At 49.3% G+C, this 26,112-nt stretch overlaps 1 protein-coding gene across 1 annotated transcript; it reads left to right on the top strand.

Moving 5' to 3' along the window:
- Positions 1 to 7,759: 7,759 nt before the first annotated feature.
- Positions 7,760 to 22,752, top strand: PLK3 (polo like kinase 3). Its single transcript, XM_075320512.1, has 15 exons — positions 7,760 to 7,980; positions 11,504 to 11,611; positions 12,083 to 12,199; positions 13,016 to 13,145; positions 13,296 to 13,383; positions 13,502 to 13,597; positions 14,059 to 14,257; positions 14,342 to 14,468; positions 16,167 to 16,276; positions 16,939 to 17,059; positions 17,134 to 17,217; positions 17,302 to 17,464; positions 17,701 to 17,830; positions 19,458 to 19,568; positions 20,839 to 22,752. The coding sequence occupies exons 1-15, from the start codon at positions 7,828 to 7,830 to the stop codon at positions 21,031 to 21,033; spliced, it is 1,932 nt and encodes a 643-aa protein (XP_075176627.1). The 5' UTR covers positions 7,760 to 7,827; the 3' UTR covers positions 21,034 to 22,752.
- The last annotated feature ends 3,360 nt before the right edge of the window (positions 22,753 to 26,112 follow it).

Below are 26,112 nucleotides of genomic sequence, written 5' to 3'. Positions count from 1 at the left end.
TACAGATCCCTGCGGTCCCCACTGCTCCCAGTACAGATCCCTATGGTCCCCACTGCTCACTATAGCCCATTTGGAGAGTTTGCCATTTACGACGACTCTGTTTTCAGACTCTTAGCCAATTCCTTACCCATCTGCTTATAGTTTCCATTAGTTTTTACTTCTGGAGCTTCATTGTAAGCGTTATAATATATGTTGAGGTGCAGCTCGTCCCTTCCGTAGAGTGTGTAGCTGACAGAGAAGTCGGCCCAGTTCTCCATGACCCCAAACTCCCTATTCCTGCACCAATTTCGAAGCCACGTATTTATCTCCATAGCTCCCGCTGTCTTTCTAGTGACGGTCGTGGCACCGGTAGTATTTCTGAAAACACCACCTTGGAGGACCTGGACTTCAGCATCTATCCTAGTGTTCAGTAATCATTATTAAGGACCTTCCACCTGCCTCTAACTTTGTCATAAGTAGCAATGTGCACCATGACCGCTGGGTTTTCCCCAGCCCCACCCAGCAATCTGTCTATCCGATCCGCAATATGCCGAACCCGAGCACCCGGCAGACAACACACTGTTTGGCATTCACGGTCTCAGCGACAAATGACCCTGTCTGTCTGCCTAATTATAGAGTCCCCTACCACCAACATCTGTCCGGCCTTTCCTGCTCTCATATTTCCCTCCTTCCTACAGCAGTTGTTTCCTGGTTGCTAGGAGCAACGTCCTGCTGTAGTGACCCTAGTCCTGGGCCTGCATCCCCAATATCAGCCACACAGGCAGATTTACTAGGTTCTGCCAGATTTGCACTAGGTTCCATGATACTTTCCCCCTACCACTTCTTCTGTTACCCAGCTACCTCCCTCTGGGTCCTGACCTTCCCCCCCTCCACCCTCCTCCATAGCACTGGCCTCAGCCAGAGCCGCTCAGTGAGCTCTAAACTCCTCTCCAGGAAAAACAGGCAACATGAACAAAATACACTTTAAATAATGCACATGTTGTGTATTTGGTGATTTATTTTTTTAACCTCAATATTTGTAAACAAAAAACAGAAATGGGTGAAAAATCCAGCAGTGGCACCCGCGTATCTATTATACTTTTCCTCTGAATGTTCCTTCCCTGGTTTTGGTTACAAATACTGATGTAAAAATGTGCGCACATGACCTAAGGCAGAAATTAAAAACAAACACACCAAGTAACCGACACAATAAAAAAGAAGGTATATTTTATACTGAAATAAGGCTGCTGCAGGCACATTATACAGTTAGGTCCAGAAATATTTGGACAGTGACACAAGTTTTGTTATTTTAGCTGTTTACAAAAACATGTTCAGAAATACAATTCTATATATAATATGGGCTGAAAGTGCACACTCCCAGCTGCAATATGAGAGTTTTCACATCCAAATCGGAGAAAGGGTTTAGGATTCATAGCTCTGTAATGCATAGCCTCCTCTTTTTCAAGGGACCAAAAGTAATTGGACAAGGAACTCTAAGGGCTGCAATTAACTCTGAAGGCGTCTCCCTCGTTAACCTGTAATCAATGAAGTAGTTAAAAGGTCTGGGGTTGATTACAGGTGTGTGGTTTTGCATTTGGAAGCTGTTGCTGTGACCAGACAACATGCGGTCTAAGGAACTCTCAATTGAGGTGAAGCAGAACATCCTGAGGCTGAAAAAAAAGAAAAAATCCATCAGAGAGATAGCAGACATGCTTGGAGTAGCAAAATCAACAGTCGGGTACATTCTGAGAAAAAAGGAATTGACTGGTGAGCTTGAGAACTCAAAAAGGCCTGGGCGTCCACGGATGACAACAGTGGTGGATGATCGCCGCATACTTTCTTTGGTGAAGAAGAACCCGTTCACAACATCAACTGAAGTCCAGAACACTCTCAGTGAAGTAGGTGTATCTGTCTCTAAGTCAACAGTAAAGAGAAGACTCCATGAAAGTAAATACAAAGGGTTCACATCTAGATGCAAACCATTGATCAATTCCAAAAATAGACAGGCCAGAGTTACATTTGCTGAAAAACACCTCATGAAGCCAGCTCAGTTCTGGAAAAGTATTCTATGGACAAATGAGACAAAGATCAACCTGTACCAGAATGATGGGAAGAAAAAAGTTTGGAGAAGAAAGGGAACGGCACATGATCCAAGGCACACCACATCCTCTGTAAAACATGGTGGAGGCAACGTGATGGCATGGGCATGCATGGCTTTCAATGGCACTGGGTCACTTGTGTTTATTGATGACATAACAGCAGACAAGAGTAGCCGGATGAATTCTGAAGTGTACCGGGATATACTTTCAGCCCAGATTCAGCCAAATGCCGCAAAGTTGATCGGACGGCGCTTCATAGTACAGATGGACAATGACCCCAAGCATACAGCCAAAGCTACCCAGGAGTTCATGAGTGCAAAAAAGTGGAACATTCTGCAATGGCCAAGTCAATCACCAGATCTTAACCCAATTGAGCATGCATTTCACTTGCTCAAATCCAGACTTAAGACGGAAAAACCCACAAACAAGCAAGACCTGAAGGCTGCGGCTGTAAAGGCCTGGTAAAGCATTAAGAAGGAGGAAACCCAGCGTTTGGTGATGTCCATGGGTTCCAGACTTAAGGCAGTGATTGCCTCCAAAGGATTCGCAACAAAATATTGAAAATAAAAATATTTTGTTTGGGTTTGGTTTATTTGTCCAATTACTTTTGACCTCCTAAAATGTGGAGTGTTTGTAAAGAAATGTGACAATTCCTACAATTTCTATCAGATATTTTTGTTCAAACCTTCAAATTAAACGTTACAATCTGCACTTGAATTCTGTTGTAGAGGTTTCATTTCAAATCCAGTGTGGTGGCATGCAGAGCCCAACTCGCCAAAATTGTGTCACTGTCCAAAGATTTCTGGACCTAACTGTATATATACTACTATAAGGCTGCTGCAGCACAATATATACTGCTATAACGCTGCTGCAGGCACAGTATATACTGCTATAAGGCTGCTGTGGCACAATATATACTGCTATAAGGCTGCTGTGGCACATTATATATATACTACTATAACGCTGCTGCAGGCACAGTATATACTGCTATAAGGCTGCTGCAGGCACAGTATATACTACTATAAGGCTGCTGTGGCACAATATATACTACTATAAGGCTAGTGCAGGCACAGTATATACTATTATAAGGCTGGTGCAGGCACAGTATATACTATTATAAGGCTGGTGCAGGCACAGTGTATACTACTATAAGGCTGGTGCAGGCACAGTATATACTATTATAAGGCTGGTGCAGGCACAGTGTATACTACTATATGGCTGGTGCAGGCACAGTATATACTACTATAAGGCTAGTGCAGGCACAGTATATACTACTATAAGGCTGCTGCAGGCACAGTATATACTACTATAAGGCTAGTGCAGGCACAGTATATACTACTATAAGGCTGCTGTGGCACAATATATACTGCTATAAGGCTGGTGCAGGCACAGTATATACTATTATAAGGCTGGTGCAGGCACAGTATATACTACTATATGGCTGGTGCAGGCACAGTATATACTATTATAAGGCTGGTGCAGGCACAGTATATACTACTATATGGCTGGTGCAGGCACAGTATATACTACTATAAGCAGGGGCGTAACGACCGCGGTCGCAGCGGTCGCCACTGCGACCGGGCCCGCAGGGTTTTAGGGGCCCGGCAGCCGCTCTGCACAGCCGGCTCCTCTCTGTAACAGAGGAGATGCGCTGTGTAGTGGCCGACTACGCGACCGCCAGGGGGCCGGCCTGTGAGTCAGGGGGCCCGGTGTCAGCAGGGGGCAGAGGGGCCCCCTGACCTGGAGAGACCCACCAGGCGTTTCTGAGCTGCGGCAGAGCAGAAGCGCTCCTGCACAGCAGACGAAATCCATCCTTCCAGGACCTGCGATGATGTCATGCCCATGTGAGTGTGTGGGAGGAGACACAGGATTGCCGGGCAGAAAGCATCAGAAGATACGGATTCCTGAAGGAGACATGGACACATGATGACTGGTAATGAGAAAAGAGGGGGCACGAGGGGGAGGGGAGTGCAGGGTGAGTGGCATATGAGGGCTGCAGACTGTGACAGAAGGATGTGAAGGGGTGCAGAGTGTTTGAGAGGGGTAAGTTGGGGTACAGGCAGGGTGAGATATGTGGGGCAGGGTGTGTGACATATGGGGGTGTAGTGTGTGTGCTATGGGGGGTGCAGGCTGTATGGGGAGCAGTGTGTGTGACATATGGGGGCAGGGTCATAACTACCGTGGTTGCAGGGGTCAAAAGGAGAAGAGAGGTACTTGTTTTTTTATTTTGCTGGCTCCATGACACATGGAGGCCTGGAGGGGCCTTGCTGCATGACACATGGAGGCCTGGAGGGGCCTGGCTGCATGACACATGGAAGCCTGGAGGGGCCTTGCTTCATGACACATGGAGGCCTGGAGGGGCCTGGCTGCATGACATGGAGGCCTGGAGGGTCCTGGCTGCATGACATGGAGGCCTGGAGGGGCCTGGCTGCATGACACATGGAAGCCTGGAGGGGCCTTGCTTCATGACACATGGAGGCCTGGAGGGGCCTTGCTGCATGACACATGGAGGCCTGGAGGGGCCTGGCTGCATGACACATGGAAGCCTGGAGGGGCCTTGCTTCATGACACATGGAGGCCTGGAGGGGCCTGGCTGCATGACATGGAGGCCTGGAGGGGCCTGGCTGCATGACACATGGAAGCCTGGAGGGGCCTTGCTTCATGACACATGGAGGCCTGGAGGGGCCTTGCTGCATGACACATGGAGGCCTGGAGGGGCCTGGCTGCATGACACATGGAAGCCTGGAGGGGCCTTGCTTCATGACACATGGAGGCCTGGAGGGGCCTGGCTGCATGACATGGAGGCCTGGAGGGTCCTGGCTGCATGACATGGAGGCCTGGGGGCCTGGCTGCATGACACATGGAGGGCCTGGGGTGGCTGGCTGCATGACACATGGAGGCCCTGGGGTGGCTGGCTGCATGACACATGGAGGCCTGGAGGGGCCTGGCTGCATGACACATGGAGGCCTGGAGGGGCCTGGCTGCATGACACATGGAGGCCTGGAGGGGCCTGGCTGCATGACACATGGAGGCCTGGAGGGGCCTGGCTGCATTACACATGGATGCCTGGAGGGTCCTGGCTGCATGACATGGAGGCCTGAGGGCCTGGCTGCATGACACATGGAGGCCCTGGAGGGGCCTGGCTGCATGACACATGGAGGCCCTGGGGTGGCTGGCTGCATGACACATGGAGGTCTATGGGACTGCATAAAAAACATGAAGGACACCTTATACATGGACTAGGGGTACATTATACATGGAGGAGTATGGGGCTGCATAATACAATATGAAAATTGATGGGGCTGGATTATAATACATATAGGACTATGGGGGCTGCATTATAATATATGGAGGACTATGGAGGCTACCTTATACATGGACTATGGAAGTGCATTATAAAACATGGAGGACTATGTGGTGCAGTATAATATATGGAGAACTATGGGGTGAATTTTAATACATGGAGAACTATGGGAAATGCATTATAATTGAAGGGCTACTTTATACATGGAGGATTATGGGGGTGCATTATAATATATGGAGGGCTATGTATCTGCATTCTAATATATGAAGGGTTATGTGAGACCCTTTATACAATTATTTGGAAGGCTATGTGGGGGCTGTTATAGTATTTTGAGAACTTTATACAGGGGGGACAAAGATACAAGTATGGGATGGAAATGTTTTGTGCTGAGGGAAAAAGGCTCTTTCCCTCAGCAGCCAACTTTCCCATGCTCTGCTATACATCTCTCAGCACCCAGCTTTCCCATGTTCTGATATACATCTCTCAGCACCCAGCTTTCTCATGAAAGCTGGGTGCTGATAGAGGGATTTCAGGGTGCTGTGGGTGAGAGCCAAGTGGTCAGCGTCATTATCCTGTACCCCGAGTGTCAGTGTCATTATCCCTTACCCCATACCTCCCAACCGTCCGGATACAGCGGGACTTTCACGCTTAACGTTGTTTGTCCCGTTGCCAACGATCGGGACGGCCGGCTCCCGGCTCCGCCCACCCACTCTCTCTCCGCCTCCCTGCTTTTCCCTCCTACCATCCCAGTAGACGTGGCATAACAGAGAGGAGCGCTGCCTGTGCTGCTGCTGGTACAGTAAAATCTCCCCAGCGCTGATTTCCCTCCCTCCCCCCCCCTCACCCCCGGCCGGAGCCTCTCTGTGCGGTCGGCCGGCCGCCTGTCTGTGCGGTCGGCCGGCCGCCTTTCTGTGCGGGCGCCCCCCGGCCGCCTGTCTGTGCGGGCGCCCCCCGGCCGCCTGTCTGTGCGGGCGCCCCCCGGCCGCCTGTCTGTGCGGGCGCCCCCCTGCCGCCTGTCTGTGCGGGCGCCCCCCTGCCGCCTGTCTGTGCGGGCGCCCCCCCTGCCGCCTGTCTGTGAAGGCGACCGGCCACCTCACTGTGTGGGCGACCGGCCGCCTCACTGTGGCTCCCTGCGTGTCCATGCTGGAGGCCCGCCGGCTGCCTGCGTGTCCATGCTGGAGGCCCGCCGGCTGCCTGCGTGTCCATGCTGGAGGCCCGCCGGCTGCCTGCGTGTCCATGCTGGAGGCCCGCCGGCTGCCTGCGTGTCCATGCTGAATGGGTGTGGATGGGGAGTGGATATGGGCGTGACTGTGAAATGGGTGTGGTTAGGGGGCGTGGCTACGCGCGCCGCAAACTTTGTCCTTCTTTTCCTTCTTTAAAAGTTGGGAGGTATGCCTTACCCCAAGTGTCTGTGTATGTGGAGGGGGGGGCCCAGGTCTAAACTTTGCACCGGGGCCCATCCAACTCTAGTTACGCCACTGACTATAAGGCTGGTGCAGGCACAGTATATACTACTATATGGCTGGTGCAGGCACAGTATATACTACTATAAGGCTGGTGCAGGCACAGTATATACTATTATAAGGCTGGTGCAGGCACAGTGTATACTACTATATGGCTGGTGCAGGCACAGTATATACTACTATATGGCTGGTGCAGGCACAGTATATACTACTATAAGGCTGGTGCAGGCACAGTATATACTATTATAAGGCTGGTGCAGGCACAGTGTATACTACTATATGGCTGGTGCAGGCACAGTATATACTACTATAAGGCTAGTGCAGGCACAGTATATACTACTATAAGGCTGCTGCAGGCACAGTATATACTACTATAAGGCTAGTGCAGGCACAGTATATACTACTATAAGGCTGCTGCGGCACAATATATACTGCTATAAGGCTGCTGCGGCACAATATATACTGCTATAAGGCTGCTGTGGCACAATATATACTGCTATAAGGCTGCTGCGGCACAATATATACTGCTATAAGGCTGCTGCGGGACAATATCTACTGCTATAAGGCTGCTGCGGGACAATATATACTGCTATAAGGCTGGTGCAGGCACAGTATATACTGCTACAAGGCTGGTGCAGGCACAGTATATACGCTATAAGGCTGCTGCAGGCACAGTATATACGCTATAAGGCTGGTGCAGGCACAGTATATACTGCTATAAGGCTGGTGCAGGCACAGTATATACTGCTATAAGGCTGCTGCAGGCGCAGAATATACGGCTTTATACTACTGCACTAGCAGGGGGCGTGTTTATTACATGCCGGTGGGCGGGGCAGACGGGACAGGAGGAAGGAGGAGACACGTGGCTTCGTTTCGCCCCCGCCCTCAAAACTGCGCGCATGCGCCTGACGTCACGCTCTCATTCATAAAAGCTGTGTGCAGGGGTCCGGGGCAGAGGCGCTGCGGGCGGCGGAGGAGAGAGATGGAGGCTGCTTGTTATATCCAGCCCTACCCCAGCGCTCTGCTGGCGGCCCCCAAACCAGAGTCCCCCCGACCGGGGCAGCCGGCCCCCTGCAAGCTCATCACTGACCCCCTGACCGGACGCAGCTATACGCGGGGCAGGACCCTGGGCAAGGTGAGCAGCGCCGGGGCGTGTGACGGGGGCGCCTACAGGAAAATAAAGCTCCAAAATAATAAAAAACGAATGAAATATGAATGCGGCAGTGTAGATGGCGTATAAACGCTCTGCACCCCAATGTGTGTGCACAGGGGGCTCTGAGCTGCTGCGTGCTTGTATGTATGTATGTATGTATGTATATATATATATATATAGTGTGTGCACAGGGGGCTCTGAGCTGCTGCATTCTTGCTTGTATGTATATATAGTGTGTGCACAGGGGGCTCTGAGCTGCTGCGTTCTTGTATGTATGTATATATATATAGTGTGTGCACAGGGGGCTCTGAGCTGCTGCATTCTTGTATGTATGTATATATATATAGTGTGTGCACAGGGGGCTCTGAGCTGCTGCATTCTTGTATGTATGTATGTATGTATATATATAGTGTGTGCACAGGGGGCTCTGAGCTGCTGCATTCTTGTATGTATGTATGTATGTATGTATGTATATATATAGTGTGTGCACAGGGGGCTCTGAGCTGCTGCATTCTTGTATGTATGTATGTATATATATATAGTGTGTGCACAGGGGGCTCTGAGCTGCTGCATTCTTGTATGTATGTATGTATGTATATATATAGTGTGTGCACAGGGGGCTCTGAGCTGCTGCATTCTTGTATGTATGTATGTATGTATATATATAGTGTGTGCACAGGGGGCTCTGAGCTGCTGCATTCTTGTATGTATGTATGTATGTATATATATAGTGTGTGTGCACAGGGGGCTCTGAGCTGCTGCATTCTTGTATGTATGTATGTATGTGTGTATATATGTATATATATATATATATATATATAGTGTGTGCACAGGGGGCTCTGAGCTGCTGCGTTCTTGTATATAAGTATATTTAGTGTGCGTGTTTCCAAATCCATTCTTCCCACTGCTATGTGTGACCCTTCTGGCAGAGGTCAGGGGCTGCTGATGGAGATTGATGCATTGGGGGGGGCAGAGGCACCCCATTATACATCCTGGTGTTGTAGAACTAAAAGTCCCAGAATGCACTAGCCCCATAATGCTTTCCTTGTGGTTTTATACCTGTTTCTTCTATATTCTGCCCTTTTGAGATGCGTCCCCTGTAATCTCCATCCTGGCCCTGTGCATGGTGCACACTGTGCTGGCTCTGGTGGTGTCATCATCCAGTGGTGATGGGTCTGGAATATCAATGTGTCCCTGCAGGAGGCTGCGGACCCCCCCCCCGTGTGCTGCCCCCTGTGTGCTGCGCTGCTCTCTGCAGTGTCTGTGGATTATGTTGGACATTGGTGTATTCTGTTTTATATACAATTAGCTCAGGCCTTTATGTACCTGGTGGCAGAGCAGATGGTGTGCTGCCCTGTGTGTATGGGGGGGGGGGGTGCGTGCTGCCCCCGTGTGTATGGGGGGGGGGGGGCTGCGTGCTGCCCGTGTGTATGGGGGGGGGGGGTGCGTGCTGCCCCGTGTGTATGGGGGGGGGGTGCGTGCTGCCCGTGTGTATGGGGGGGGGGGGTGCGTGCTGCCCCGTGTGTATGGGGGGGGGGGGGTGCGTGCTGCCCCGTGTGTATGGGGGGGGGGGGGTGCGTGCTGCCCCGTGTGTATGGGGGGGGGGGGGTGCGTGCTGCCCCGTGTGTATGGGGGGGGGGGTGCGTGCTGCCCCGTGTATGGGGGGGGGGGGTGCGTGCTGCCCCGTGTGTATGGGGGGGGGGGTGCGTGCTGCCCCGTGTGTATGGGGGGGGGGGGTGTGCGTGCTGCCCCCGTGTGTATGGGGGGGGGGGGGGGTGCGTGCTGGCCCCGTGTGTATGGGGGGGGGGGGGGTGCGTGCTTGCCCCGTGTGTATGGGGGGGGGGGGGGGTGCGTGCTGCCCCGTGTGTATGGGGGGGGGGGGGTGCGTGCTGCCCCGTGTGTATGGGGGGGGGGGGGGTGCGTGCTGCCCCGTGTGTATGGGGGGGGGGGGGGTGCGTGCTGCCCCGTGTGTATGGGGGGGGGGGGGTGCGTGCTGCCCGTGTGTATGGGGGGGGGGGGGGGTGCGTGCTGCCCCGTGTGTATGGGGGGGGGGGGGGTGCGTGCTGCCCCGTGTGTATGGGGGGGGGGGGGGGGTGCGTGCTGCCCCGTGTGTATGGGGGCGGGGGGGGGGGTGCGTGCTGCCCCGTGTGTATGGGGGGGGGGGGGGGTGCGTGCTGCCCCCGTGTGTATGGGGGGGGGGGGGGTGCGTGAGCTGCCCGTGTGTATGGGGGGGGGCGGTGCGTGCTGCCCCGTGTGTATGGGGGGGGGGGGGTGCGGTGCTGCCCCGTGTGTAGGGGGGGGGGTGCGCGCTGCCCTGTGTGTAGGGGGGGGGTGCGCGCTGCCCTGTGTGTAGGGGGGGGGGGGGTGCGCGCTGCCCTGTGTATGGGATGGGGGGGCGCGCTGCCCTGTGTGTGTGTGTGTGTGTGTGTGGCATTGCTGCCTGGCATTGTTCTGCTGTGGGACGCTTGGTTCCTGCGGTGAGTTTATGCTCAGTGTTTGCAATGTGAGCATGGTGACTGGCAGAGTAGGTGTGCAGCTGACACTTCTGAATAATTGGTGTTGGAGGGTAAAGTTGTGAGTCATGGCCTTTCCCTGAATATGAGGAGGGTACGTCTCTCTATATAGGAATCTGATTTATGCACCAGTCATCCATTGCTCACTGCTGGTTACAATGTAGTGTTCCTGGGCACCCCCCAATCATTAGAGGGGGCTCAGTAATGGCTGTGATTGCTCCTATCTGATCATTAGAGACTCTGTAATGTATTGGCAATGATCTGATCTTGACCGTGGATTTCCGCATCCCCTGCTGTAATCTGTGCGCTGCAGCGGTTAATGGACTGAGCAGCTATTATGGGTGCGTTGTCTGCAGCCATCTTCCATTATTGCCTCCGCAGACACTAAATAATCACTTATAGGGGGGAGGGGGATCTATAAATGTCTCATGTAGAGGAAGCGCTAAGATCACATGCTGTTATTTTTAAGCTGTCATTGATTATCAGTCCGGACGGGGGGAATCTGGCTGGACGTTTCCTGCAAGGAGAACGCGGCCCTTCCACATCCTTCCTTGGCTGATAAGTGCTATAATGCGCTCACTACGTCAGGGTCATAAGACCTAAAATAAAGACTGAAAGTCCTTCCTATTTTCAATATTTGCTTAATGTCAGTGAATTTAAATGTTTCATGTTTTTTGGGGTTGACTTCAGCCTGATCTTAACTATAGCCCGAGTCCCTGTTGAAGCCAGTCATGGCGAAACATGTCCGGCAGCATAATTGCTGGGAATGTTAACCAGCAGGTATTGGGGTAGGAAGTGACATTATATGGGAATATAATAATCAGATAGTCTGCAGCCAGCTGAATCCCTGTACATAAGATTTATTGGATCGATCCCTCATCACTTTGTTATTTAATATATGAACTAAATTATATTTTGTTGGGGTACCTCTAATTGCTTTTGGGCAAACTGTTTAATTTAACCCTATGTTCATTAGAAATTGTTTGTTGCAGGGTGGATTTGCTCGATGCTATGAAATGACCGAGGTTTCCACTAATAAAACCTACGCTGTGAAAGTCATTCCGCACAGTCGTGTAGCCAAACCTCATCAGCGGGAAAAGGTGAGAATATGGTGGGTCAGTGAAACGAATGACCAGGAATAGTTAAAAAAAATCTGCTTGCATAGATGGCCTGCACAGGGTTAATAGCATAATGTAGATGCAAGGCCCGGCCCTGGTTTCATGGGCTTTTAAGGAGCTGGACTTTCCCAGTTCTGCAACTGCAATTAAAGGACATGAGCCTTTTGTTTTCTGAGATGTTCAAAGGAATCTGCCAACTTTAAAACACTGTAATTCATATCCTATGAGTGTGAGAAAATGAGGACGGTTGTTACTGGTTCTCAGGGAGATGTGAAGAATTGGTCACTTTTGCATTTAGTCATCTAAAACTTCTTGTAATCCCAGTTTTATTCTTGTAATCCTAGTTTTATTCCTGGATGTGATCTGCTGTGATCACGTGCATAATGTATCGGGCTCCTTTTTATCAAACTTAAATAACAAACTCCTTTTAATCCAAACCTTTTCTCTCTGCAGATTGTGAATGAAATCGACCTTCACCGGCAGCTTTATCACAAACACGTGGTGAGGTTTTCCCACCACTTTGAAGACTCTGAGAACATCTACATCTTCCTGGAGCTCTGCAGCCGCAAAGTAAGTCTTGTCTTTCTGGTATCTGGCGCTATGTGCCTGATGTCCTGACTTGTGCACGTCTCCTGCGGTGTCGGTGTACTCGCCCGGTGCACTGCAGTGAGTGTCGGGCTGCAGCTTTGTGCCCCGGTCATGGAAGGTTTACTCAGCGCTGTCGTCGGCTTCGTTCACATGCACGGAGGCAGCTGTCAGCTTTGTACAGAGGAGGCAGACGGCTGCGAGCGATCGGGTCTAGAATTGCCCCTTTGTGCAGGTTACATTTACACAACCCCCGCCCTTGTGGAAATATGTAACCTCACCCGGGTCCCAGTGAAACGCAGCCAGCTGTACGTCCCGGCGCGCACTGCAGCTGCTCTGAGGGCTCTTTGTAGTAAAGACTCCAAAAATAAATCCCAGCTCTTCTGTGGCCCCTGGGTCTCCCCAGACACAATACAGATGTTAGGGAGTACAAAGCCGCCTGCTGTAACCGCTGATTCATGGCGCTACTGCTGGATAGTCTATAGATGAACAAAAGCGGGGGGTGGGGGGTATAGAAACGGGAGGGGGCTGCAGTGGACTGGACCTGATCTGGAGATTATACAAATTCAATCTCTGATGGATTCCTCTCGAGTAATAATGAGACTTTAGATCTAATCGTGCCGCAGCGTTACTGTGTAACAGGATATAGGCCCCCACGAATGTTTCCAGATACAAAGTATCTTCAGGTCATTGTTTCCAGCTGGTTATTTGCACAGGCAGCGGGGATTGTCTGCCTCTGGGGCTCAAGATTTTCAGGTTTAGCGGCTGCAATGAATGTGTTGGCTCTTTATTTTTTTGCAGTCTCTTGCACATATCTGGAAGGCACGGCACACGCTGCTGGAACCCGAAGTCAGGTATTACCTGAAGCAAATCATCTCTGGCCTTAAATACCTGCACATGAGAGGAATCATTCACCGGGACCTCAAATTGGGTAAGTAATGTGCATTAGATCAGGATTTAGGCCGCCTGCGCGCCCCTGACCTGTTGCCGCCTGCGCGCCCCTGACCTGTTGCCGCCTGCGCGCCCCTGACCTGTTGCCGCCTGCGCGCCCCTGACCTGTTGCCGCCTGCTATTTTTACAGGAAATTTTTTCATCAATGAGAGCATGGAGCTGAAAGTTGGTGATTTTGGGCTGGCAGCGAGGCTGGAGCCCCCAGAACAGAGGAAGAAGTGAGTAGTTGTGGGGTCTTAAAGCACAGGATGCAAATTCCCAACATAGGGGGATGGGGAGACTGGGGAATGTCACTAGGTTTATGCATTTTAACATTTCTTCTGGTCTCCTTCCTAGAACAATCTGTGGGACCCCAAATTACTTGGCCCCTGAAGTCCTCCACAGACAAGGACACGGCCCGGAGTCGGACATCTGGTCTCTAGGATGTGTCATGTAGGTGTTTTTTATTTATAAAAGGGAAAGGAAAAAGTAAAGTAGTGGTTGTGTCGCTCCGGAGCAGGCGTGGGTTCAGCTGCGGTGGAACGGTCTCGTTTCTCGGCTGCCTTTCTTGTTTGGCGTCACACAGGAAGCCTGTGGCATTGCTTATAACCGACGTGCTGCGCTACTTTCTGATGTTTTGGCACATCTTTAGTGCCCATGATGAGTCCAGCTCCTCCCTGGCAGGAAAATGAGGCTGCCCCAGGAGTATTCATCACTTGTGTCATCTGCTAACACTGCACTAATTACCGCAGAATGAATGTTCCTAATGTCAGTCCCTTGTGGGTTAATGACTCGTTTTATCTTTGACGTCAGTAAAGCTATTGGAAAGTGTCAGGAAATGCCAAGGTCTATAAATGTCTGCATTGTGCTCGATATAGAAATAAATTTCATTAATTGACCCTTGTTCCCTCCAGGTACACACTTCTCTGTGGCACCCCACCCTTTGAAACCTCAGATTTAAAGGAGACCTACCGCTGTATCAAGCAGGTGAAGTACACCTTGCCCGCCTGCCTCTCGTCCTCCGCCAAGCAGCTTATCCTGGGGATCTTGAAGCGCACGCCCAGCGAGCGGCTGACACTCGACCAAATCATCGAGCATGAATTCTTCTCCAAGGTGCGTCCTCCCATCTTCCATACATTTTATGTGAAATCCTTTATTTCCTCTTGCAAGTACATTAACCCTTATGATCCTGTTCAGGGTTACACCCCAGAGAAGTTGCCTCCAAGTAGCTGTGTCATGGTCCCGGATCTGCACCCGCCCAACCCTGCCAAGAGCCTCCTCACCAAAGTTGCCAAGAGCTTGTTTGGAAAAGGAAAGTCTAAAGGTAACGAAAGTGAACGGTATAATCTGTGATCACCGACTTGATAACGCCGTGGCCTCCGGCTTCCAGCCTCCGATTTCCTCTGCTACTGTAATTACGGACTCAGAATTGGCTGCATTCTAGGGCCCGGAATTGGCTGCATTCTAGGGCCCGGAATTGGCTGCATTCTAGGGCCCGGAATTGGCTGCATTCTAGGGCCCGGAATTGGCTGCATTCTAGGGCCCGGAATTGGCTGCATTCTAGGGCCCAACTCTTAATATGCTGTTGCTTCCAGCAGGCAACATTTGTTCCCTTATACATAGTCCATGGTAACTGTCACTGGGAAAGGGTCCTCTTTACTGAATAAGGCTGCTTTCACACATCCGGTTTTTGCAGTGCGTTACAATACGGGGCTCTGCAGAAAAAACGCAACTTTTTTTCTTTTTCCTGCATAGCCTTGCATTAGCACCATATTATGCCACATGGCCTTGCGTTGCGTCCGTTTTTTGCCGGATGTGGCATATTTAGCCTATGCGGTGGCCGGATGGAACGTTGCCTGGCACGTTTTTGGTGTGGTGAAAAACCACATCGCGCAATTCACAATGCAAGCCTATGGACGCCGGATGCGGCGGCCTGTAGCAAAAAAAACTCCAGATGCGTTTTTTTGCACTGCGCATGCTCAATATTAAGCCGCATCCGTCAAACCGGACGGGCCGCATGGAAAAACTTGTGCAACGGATCCAGTTTTTTTCGCCGCAACCGCTGCAGAGGTTTTTGAGCCGGATTGTGCCACTCAGCACAAACCAGATGTGTGAAAGCAGCCTTAGGGGTGTTTTTTTTTGGTTTTTTTTTTTTTGGTTTAGGGGGTGTTTTAATATTTATGTCTAGGAATAAGCCATGGACATTAGCTCAGCAGAGTGCAACTCCTTGCACCCAAGATCGACCTCCTGTTGACTTGAATCTTCAATTTAAGCCCTTTAAAGAGGTTATCCACTACTTTGATATTGACCTATCCTTTAGGGTAGGTCATCAATGTGTGATCGGACAGGGTCTGACATCTCACCCCTACCGATCAGCTGCTCTCGGTCCCAGCAGCAGGCAGCCAGAAATGCTCAGCTCCAGTGCTGCTCTGTCTTCTGATAGCGGCCGGTACTGCACATCTCCTTTCCATTCTAATCAATAGGAGGCGGATGTGCAGTACCCAGCTGTGGCCGCCATCAGAAGATAAAACAGCACCGGAGCTGAGCATTTCCTGCTGCCATTGCCAATACCCAGATCAGCTGCTCTCGGTCCCAGCAGCAGGCAGCCAGAAATGCTCAGCTCCAGTGCTGCTCTGTCTTCTGATAGCGGCCGGTACTGCACATCTCCTTTCCATTCTAATCAATAGGGGGCGGATGTGCAGTACCCAGCTGTGGCCGCCATCAGAAGATAAAACAGCACCGGAGCTGAGCATTTCCTGCTGCCATTGCAAATACCCAGATCAGCTGCTCTTTGGGATGCGGTTTCGGACCACAGCCGATCGGACAGTGACCTAGCCTTAGGATAGGCCAATAGTGTCAAAGTAGACAACCCCTTTAAAAAAAGAGGGTCTATCCTAGTAAAAAATCCCTTCTCACATCACTGAATTGTCAATCGGCTCTGCTGAACCTGCAAGAGCTGTAATGAATTTCCATATTCAGCAGGTTTTCAGATCTGCGTCCTGACACTTGTTTGTCTTTGCAGCAAAGAATGGTTCCCCCGACGAGAAGGATGACATATCTAAGCTGGTGACTGGTCTGGTGAAGACTTCAATCTGCCGACAGCTCAGTTACAAAACTGTGGAGGGGAATGAGGTATGTGACGACAAAAGCTAAAGGGGTCCTTTTTAAGGGGAGACCCAGCATTTGATACTGGAGTGTTTTTGCTCTCAACCCTCCCACCTCACTGTAAACCACTTGTACAAGGGATAGGTGATGGCATTAAATAAAGGATCATGCTTCATTTTGTAATTGAGATTAAAATTCCCCGATCTGGCAATCTTCAAGCTTTGGTGGCTGAATGCCTTCTGATCTGTAAGTCATTATTCCCAAGTCTCCCTCGTAGATGTTGGTTTGCTGGACCCTTTTTAAGGCCGAAGTCACACTTGCGAGTGATTTTCATTGCATCACCCGGCACGGCCGCCCTCTCCTGACAGGAGTGGGTCAACTGCATGTACTTCTATGCAGCGGAGACTTTTGTCCAGAGTGGTAGACCGGTGCTGGGGTAATGTAAGACTTAAGCGAGCCACTTGCAAGTGACTCCGGCCTAAGCTGCACATGAGCAATCTGTGGCTGCTGGATTGGAGCCTTGAGAGCCGCCTCTTAGCTGACGGCATCCACGCTCCCTTTTTGGCACAAAGTATCATGCCACAACAATGGCCCCTATGGCTCACTGAGCAGCAATGTTCCTATAGGTCCTTTGTGAGACTCTTGGGTTTTGGCATCTTTATTACACCTTGTGCCCTTTCTTCTGACAGCAGGCCGCGGCCCCAGTCACTGGCCATGTCCTCAGCTGCAGCGCAGTAGAAACCTTGACAGAAGAGGCTTCTGGGAAGTCTGTGTCCAGGTCAATCCGTGGGAGCCTGGTCAGCAGTGACGGTAAGTGACAATGTCCCGTCTTCTTTGATGGTTCTTCAGTCTGACCATTGCTCACTGGGTCTTTAATTTTATAGGTTTTGAAGATTGTGTGACTGCGTCTGGTGTTATGGAGACGGCACTAGAAGTCCTCAAGAATTGTCTATCTTCCATGCCGATAGGTGCATATCCAGTTTTCCTGTAGACACTGGTCATCAACAATTCTTGACAGATTGGATTGTAATGGTCATGGTTTGTCTCCCTAGGCGAAGGGAAACCCACCCCCTTAACCAAACATGAGGACTTCATGTGGGTGTCAAAGTGGGTAGACTACTCCAACAAGTACGGATTCGGTTACCAGTTGTCCAATCGAAGCATCGGCGTTCTCTTTAACAATGGCACCCACATGGTTCTACCAGCCAGTCGCAGGTATGGATCTGACTCTACATCACTATGCATTTCAGACCTGGGCCCTGCCTCAGATTTGCATCCCTTATTTGTTCACCCACCTATTACGGAGGGCGCCTGATGCCTCAAAACCAAAGGGTGTCACGGTACAAAATCTCCTCCATAGTCATTTTGAAAATAAAGTCACAGGACCAGCCCTTAAAATACTGGTTACTACAAATGTATCTAAATGTAATTTGATTTCTTTCCTAACATAGAAATGTCCACTACAACCTGACAAACAGCCGGCACTTTGTGTTCCCGGCCTCGGCCGTACCGGAGCAGCTCCAGGGCCAAATGAGCATCCTGCAGTATTTTGCCACATACATGGAGAAGAACCTCATGAAGGTGAGTGTTTGGGATGTGGTGCGCTATTGGCAACCACATAGGAGCTGCATTTGAATACTCATTTGCATCTCAAATTTAACATTTACATGACAGATGTCAGAACAAATGCAAAACTGTTAAGATTAACTTTCCACTGCGTCAATTTGAATCTACAATACTTAATCCCTCAATGTCTGTTTTCTTGGCACCTGCTAATGTCTGTCACCAAATTTCTAACCCCCCCCAAATTCTCATTTTTATATACCATAAAGTTATGGATTCATGACTACTGTATATATCCTATTGGGCTTCGGTGTCTGCTGCTGACAGAGCAGTTATTTCTAATATAAATGTTATACACACAGGGTGGTCCAAGAGTGGGTGGACCAAAAATAACATGGTGTAAAGTGAAACTGACTCAATTGCCCTTAGCAACCAATCAGATTCCACTTTTCATTCTTCAGACTCTTTGGAAAATGAAAGGTGGAATCTGATTGGTTGCTAAGGACAACGGAGTCAGTTTCACTTTGCACCATGTTTTCTGTCCACCTACTTTCGGACCACTGTATATGAAAAATTGGAAACTTATGTTCCACAAATAAATACTGCACCCCATAATATACTGTGCTGCATACAGTTACAGCTCTGCTATATCTGTGTGCAGTGATCTTAGCTTTAAACACAGCGGCAGTGATCTGCAGCCAGGCATTGTACTATAGATGTTGGGCTGCGATCACTGCTCCCCCAACACTCACCCCATCCCAAACCTCCACTCCGGGCACCCCCTCCTGTGAGCCTGGGGTCTCAGCAGCTACTCCTATCATTGCTGAGTACAGTGACTGGAGGAGCTGCCGGTGTTCACAGCTAACGTCGGCTGCAATCACGACCCAAGTGCAGAGCGGGTGAAGTGGAATGCAGAGTATAGTGTGGGCTCCACAAAGATGGCGGCAGTCTCCTCCCAGATCGGTCATCTGGACAGCCCATGGGGCATTTCGAGGTCACAGCAAGGAGCAGCCACAGTGCAGGAGATGGAAGATAGTCAGGCTCTGCGCCGGCCCCCCCCCCCCCCCCAACAGTCCATGTGCATATTTGATGTAATTGACCGTTAAACACTACAAATCCAAGATGGCAGCCCCAGTGTTTGAGTAAAATAGAATTAAATAGTGAATCTCTAATTTTGTATTAAAAATTGATTCCATAATACAAAATCTAAATGCATCACTTTCTCTTAAACGTGGCAGCCAAAGCTCCCCCCCCCCCACCTCCACCTGTAACTGCATGCTTGATCCTCCTGTGAAGCCCAGTCACCGGCTAGGCTTCATAGGAGAACTATGCTTTCAGTATATACTGCAATTGCTGGTTCAGTTCCCAAAGAACTAAAGTCTGGCAGGTTTGGTATTGTAGGTGTCCTCGTCAATGTCCACTGACATCTTAAGGTGTGGTTTAACGGTTAAACAGTCTCCATTCTCGCCTCGTGTTGGCGGTTTCTGGTGTTCATGGGTCAGGAATGTGATATAACCAGTTGAGGATCCAGTGGAAGTGATGGCTGTAGATTGCTCTGGTGTCCGCTCACCTTCATCACTTGAATCGCTGCCATTCCTCAATCTTCTTGGCTGTAACGGCTCCTTACGATTTCCTGTGTTTGTAGGGAGGGGATCTGCCATGTCAGGACGAGGGGAGCCGGCCGCTGCTGCTGCTCCTACAATGGGTGAAGACTGAACATGCCCTGCTGATGCTCTTCAACAACGGCACCCTGCAGGTGAGGACTCCTGGTATACACTATATACTCCCCAGGGTCACTGTAACCCCGCAGTCATCTCTACCACTTATGACCGTGCCTTAGGATGCAGTCCTTAAGTTATGTGCACCAAATGAGGTTTCTGCTCCCGAAACCCACAAGGGAAGGAAGGGAGAAAGTTAACGATATTTTGAAAAAATTGGAAAGCAACTTTTTTTTTTTTTTTTTTTCTCTTCCAGTGCAGGAATTACTATATTTTTCACTTTAGAAGCAATATCCCAAATTTAGGGGGGGTGGAGAAAGGGGTCTGTCTTATAATCCAGTAGTGTCTTGTCATGTGGTAGAGCAAAGCCACAGGAGGCAGGAGCAGTGCTGGAGTAGGGTGATGGTGCGGCATGTGTCCCAGATGCTCGCTGCAGGCGCATCAAGACTATTGGCGGTGTGGGCTTCAAAGAAATGGCACCCAGGGTTGGCACGTGCCAATAGTTCAATCTAATCAATTACAAGCTGATCTCATCTGCGCACATGCCACCTCCAGGTGCCTTTTTTTAAGCCCACTGCTTGGAGATCAGTGGGCCGGAGGCAGCGCATGCGTAGATGAGATCTTGAGCCGAGGGCTCCATCTGCACACGCACAGACTCCAGGTGCAATTATTTGAAGCCCTCACTGACCCTCAGGATGGTCCCTGCTGCACTGCCCACCCACCACATCGGCCCTGCCACCATGCTCCAGTAAGCTACTTTTCCACGCAAATTGGGAGGAACAGTGCATCTTACAATACTGTGTTTTTCAAATTATAACTACATACTATAAATCAACTCCTAATTGAATCAATAGGGGTGGAAGTACAGTACTGCACTGGGGTATACAGTGCTGCACGGATGGGCTGGGGGAGGTATACCGTGCTGCACGGATGGGCTGGGGGAGGTATACCGTGCTGCACGGATGGGCTGGGGGCAGTATACCGTGCTGCACGGATGGGCTGGGGGCAGTATACCGTGCTGCACGGATGGGCTGGGGGCAGTATACCGTGCTGCACGGATGGGCTGGGGGCGGTATACCGTGCTGCACGGATGGGCTGGGGGCGGTATACCGTGCTGCACGGATGGGCTGGTACTGTGGTCTCAGCTTATCATTTAGGCTCTATTTGATCAGAGATGTCAATGTATAAAATCCCCCTTTTTAAGACTAAAGATTAGTGCTCACCTCCTAGTAACAGTGCTCACAGATTTTTGCAGCGCTGTTCTCTGCATCCCTTTCTGGTTTTGATCGATATCCCCTTAATTTTCAGGTGAACTTCTACAACGATCACACGAAGCTCATACTCAGCAAACCTCAGGACATGTACCTGCTCACCTACATCAACCGTGACCGCAGCTCCCAGACCTTCCTGCTCAGCTCCCTGGTGGAAAGCGGCTGCTCCTCCGACATGTACCACCGCCTAAAGTACACCCTGAAGCTTCTAGAGCAGAAGTCTGAGTCGTAAATCTTTCCTACACCCATACTTGCATCCTTCATGCCATTCCCCCGCTCTTAACACTGTGGCGGCCAGGTCTACCTGCCGGGGATATGGGGCAGGGTCTTATCTGGAGGACTGGACTGTACAATCCAAGGCTCTTGAGAGCTCTTTGGTGCTTGAAATACAAACTCTGTAGCGGAATTCTTGAAGTTGCCTTCACTTGACTTTGCTTCACCGGGGCCTGGCAGTGGCCGGTCCTGCACACGTCACACGTGGTGGTGGTGATATAAGGTTATGGGATATACCTGGTTTACTGCAGGCGTTTGGGTGACTTGTGGATTGCATATACTGGACGTTCCTGCCCATGTCGTGGTAAGTTATCTGATCAGTGGATTTGGCAGCTCGCTTACTGTATTAAGCTCCACACAAGAGGATTAAGTAGATTTGGGCCGGGGACGTTAAGCTGCTGACTTGCTCTTATTCCGGCTGCTAAACACCCATTCATCAGGGTGTTGTTGACACAATACAACCAGCTGCTGGGGGGCTTCCAAAGTTCAGACCCTCAAGGGTCAAAGATGGGTGACACGTCACTGCTGACACAGGTGCAATATAGCTGTCATTGTCTTTGGTTGCAACAATGTTATCCCCTGTAACAACAAACCTGAAACCTCATGCTCCGTGAAGAGCTGAATCTTCCATGCTGGGCTCCAAAATGGTCAACCTGATGCCAAGTATCAATCTTGCTAATCTGGCATCTAGAGCCCTTCTCAGGACCTGGTTGCTGCGGCCATGTCTGGATTCTGTGGCCGTTGGATGGGAGTTTTCCCAGCTGTTGCATTTTTCAGTAGCCAGTCTGGTGCAATATCCTTGCGTTGACTTGCACCTGAGCGGATATGAGGCGTCTCGCAGGGCTCCCGGCCAACAGCGCGGCATACAAGAACAGCGTCTTGCAAACCTATTGTCTATTCTCAATTGCCATCTCATGTAAGGGGGGTACTCCATTCCATAAATGCCCACGTCTGCCAACTTGTAGCTCTGCTCATGTTCTACCTGCAAATTGTGCAATGGCAAATCCTCCAAATTTACAAACTGCATGGGGGAAATCCTAATAAATGCCTCGTGCTGCAGAGCGGAGTTACACTTCATACTTTCGATGGTTCCCACCTCACTTAATGCACTACATTACTACCAAAGGCTTCTTTGATTTTTTTATTGACTTTGCTGTTGTAAGCAAAAAAGAAGAATCCTAACTTCACTAACACTTAAACACGGCCATCTTCTTGGTTTCTCGTGACTTCTTCTACCAAAGACCCTCTAGAGACGTAGGGTTGAATCTGTGAATCCTGATCTCTGTATAGAAGGTTATATATACAGAGATCAATGTGATCAGAGCACTTGTAATGCCCTCGCACCCGTACACCCCACGTTCTTATACGCTACATATCGAGTCTGGTTTTCCCCCATGAGGAGAGTACAGACCCCTCCAGAGCGGAGGACTGCAGAGTGCAGGCTGCTACTTGAAATTTTTTTTGTCTTTATTTCATGGTACAGGGCCCCCACGAGAGCAGTGCGGGCCCCACTACTGTTATATTTGTTCTTCCATTGCATAATAACATTTATTTATGTTTTATTTATAAATGTATTTATTTTTAATGTATTTTTTTTCTTAGATTTACATTAATCAAAGCAAAAGTTAAAATAAAGTTTTATACAAAATATGACAAATAAAAAAACTTTAGATCTGAAAACTGCAAAAAAATCTCTTTTTGGTTCATTTGGGGCAAATAAGGGTTTAATTCTATATATTTGGCTATTGTCCTGGTGATGTGTAGAGATGATACATCCAGACTGGGCTGGGATATGTTGTTCAGCCTTGTCTAATAAGTCAGTATGGTAAAGGATTAGATTTAATCTTTAGATGAGGAGTCAAACAATGGACTCTTGTGTAATTCTATGCGTTTAATCTAATCCTGTGTACTGGAGATGTAAGGTGTGCGTGATATGGGGAGATCAGAAATATGCACGCTGAAACAAACCCTGCTCCATCTGTAGAGGAAATGCTGAATTTAGGCATTGGAAAGGCAATGAAGTAGAATCTTTAGGCCATGTGCCCACACTGCAGATTAGGTACAGAAGTCTTCTGCTACAAAAAACAATGCGCAATTTATATAATTTTATTTATTTTGTATTTTTATATTTTTTTTTTTTTTTTTTTGTGTGTTCTCTACACCCAAAACTGCAAGGGTGGGGGTAAAAGAAGGAACATGCTTACAGCAGTTCAGAATGCTCAGCCTTTGGCCTAAGTTTTGTCGTAGCCACAAATGTACCCTGTGGTCAACCTTTTTTGACCACACATTTAGATCAATGGGTGAAGAAACTTAAAGACTGACATGCTGCGTTTTAGGCTGCTTTCACACCAGTTTTTTTGCAATCAGGCCGGATCCGTTTTTCATGTTTTTGCTGGATTGTGCATCTGCCGGCGGATTTTTTTTTTTTTTTTTTTTCCCCCCCGATAGACTTTCATTAGCAACGGATTGTGCCAGATGGCCTTGCGTTTAATCCGTTTTTTGCCGGATCCGGCAAAATTTACTTGTCCGGCAGGCGGATGAAACATTGAATGTTTTTGTGTCTGGTAAAAAAACGGATCGCGCCGGACGGTGTTTTATAATGGAAGCCTATAGACGCCGATCTGGCGTAATGCGGCAAAAACCAAATCTGGCCGCCGGATCCGTTTTTTTTTTTTTAACTGGGCATGCTCAGTATCACACCGCATCTGTCAAAACTGATCCGTTTTTTCACCGGATCTGTTGCATCAGTTTTGTTTTTTTTTTTGTTTTTTTTTTTTTGCTGGAATGCCTGATGGCAAAAAAAACTGTGCAGCCTAAGTGGTCACCACAAATGCAGCCCAAAAATGCGCAAAGCAAATCTGAAATCTTCAGACTTTGGGGAAGGCAAAGCATGCAGTTTGTGATTAAAAGATCACTACAAACCAAAAACTTATTAACCTGCAGCATGTGCATGGGGCCAAAGGATGGACATGCAGACTTGGGCAATAAACTGCACCAAAAAAAGCAATGTGTGCACACAGCCTGGGGCCTCTCACACATCCATGCAAAAAAATGATTTTCTATACTCCCGTCTCCAGCTGCTGTCTCCTGTGCTGCTGTCACTTGCTTCAGGGCCTGCTCATTATGCTCATGCATATTCAGTACACTGTGGACCCAGCAGCACCAGGGACAGGCAAGTATAGAAGCTCATGCTGTCTGAATAATATCAGACTGCAAAATGTACATTATGTCAATGACACTTTTCTCTGGTAGGGTCACACTGTGTGTGTGTGTGTGTGTGTGTGTGTGTACCCATTGATATTTTTTTTTTTTTTATGGGTCTGAAGTGTCTCCAGTACAGAAACACGGACGTGTGAAGGAGGCTGTGGATCATTTGGAGTGAGCCATACACTTCAGAATAGATGAGTGCACTGCTGCCTGACACCTGATGGCAGCTTATAAGGATTTGGGTGTTAAAAATCTAGCAGTCTCTCCCCATAGACATCAGATGGATATACATTTAATAATTAGGGATGATCGAATACCTCAAATATTCGGCTATGCCCACATTCGACGAATAGGTTGCCGCTATTCAACAATTTGCAAATATTCGATGTGCAATGTAAGTCTATGGGAAACCCGAATAGCAACTATTCGGGCTTCCCATAGACTTGCATTGCGCATTTCAATATTTGCATAGCGGCAACCTATTCGTTGAATATTAGCAAAGCTGAATATTTGATATTTGATCATCCCTATTAATATATCCAGTGCTAAACATCTCCGATGGCTCATGAGGATAAGTCATCCTCACCTATTGTACCATCACCCATCCCCTGTAGACTGAGCCCTCGCGGGCAGGGTCCTCTCTCCTCCTGTAGACTGTGAGCCCTCGCGGGCAGGGTCCTCTCTCCTCCTGTAGACTGAGCCCTCGCGGGCAGGGTCCTCTCTCCTCCTGTAGACTGAGCCCTCGCGGGCAGGGTCCTCTCTCCTCCTGTAGACTGAGCCCTCGCGGGCAGGGTCCTCTCTCCTCCTGTAGACTGTGAGCCCTCGCGGGCAGGGTCCTCTCTCCTCCTGTAGACTGAGCCCTCGCGGGCAGGGTCCTCTCTCCTCCTGTAGACTGTGAGCCCTCGCGGGCAGGCTCTTCTCTCCTCCTGTAGACTGTGAGCCCTCGTGGGCAGGGTCCTCTCTCCTCCTGTACCAGTCTGTTTTGTACTGTTAATGATTGTTGTACGTATACCCTCTTTCACTTGTAAAGCGCCATGGAATAAATGGCGCTATAATAATAAATAATTATGGGTACAGCATCTGTGCAATGACTGCACTACAAGGCGGCAGAGACCATAACTGTTGAGTAATGTGACTTGCCTTGCGTGGATTGAGCGATGTGACTCTCATTTTGTCTCTGGACACACCCAAAGTGAGAATTCCTTCAGTAAAACTAAGTTTAGTGCCATGTAACTTCCCCCTAATCACTACATTTTCTATGTAGCTTTGTGTAAATGGAGGAAAAATAGAACTAATGCTAAGGTTGCAGGACAATATAAAAAAAACCTGTCCCGTTCCTCCCCTGCAGCCATTAATCATTTAATATCCTGTTACAGAATTACAATGTATCCATAAAAATTGCATGTGGCTCCATAAAGCATTGCGTGTAATTTATATCATGGTGTGAGTGGGCCCTTAAAATGTAAGGTTTGTGGGGGATTTTTTTTTTTTTTTTGGGACACCTGTCTGTGCCTTGTATTTAACTATTGTACTTATCCCTATGTGTAACTATGTAGGGACTGGATATATCCAAATCGCTATGTATCAATTGGATATATCCCTATGAGATCTGTGCTCTCCCCTATGAGATCTGTGCTCTCCCCTATGAGATCTGTGCTCTCCCCTATGAGATCTGTGCTCTCCCCTATGAGATCTGTGCTCTCCCCTATGAGATCTGTGCTCTCCCCTATGAGATCTGTGCTCTCCCCTATGAGATCTGTGCTCTCCCCTATGAGATCTGTGCTCTCCCCTATGAGATCTGTGCTCTCCCCTATGAGATCTGTGCTCTCCC

Source organism: Anomaloglossus baeobatrachus, chromosome 8 (genome assembly GCF_048569485.1).
Source record: "Anomaloglossus baeobatrachus isolate aAnoBae1 chromosome 8, aAnoBae1.hap1, whole genome shotgun sequence".
In the NCBI taxonomy this organism is placed as follows: Eukaryota; Metazoa; Chordata; class Amphibia; order Anura; family Aromobatidae; genus Anomaloglossus; species Anomaloglossus baeobatrachus.
This window is presented reverse-complemented; position numbering and strand designations above follow the sequence as displayed.

Coding starts and splice junctions, on each gene's coding strand:
- PLK3 (XM_075320512.1), top strand. CDS start 7,828: ATGGAGGCTGCTTGTTATATCCAGCCCTACCCCAGCGCTCTGCTGGCG. Junction 7,981..11,503: donor GGGGCAGGACCCTGGGCAAG/GTGAGCAGCGCC, acceptor TGTTTGTTGCAG/GGTGGATTTGCTCGATGCTA. Junction 17,831..19,457: donor TGGAGAAGAACCTCATGAAG/GTGAGTGTTTGG, acceptor CTGTGTTTGTAG/GGAGGGGATCTGCCATGTCA.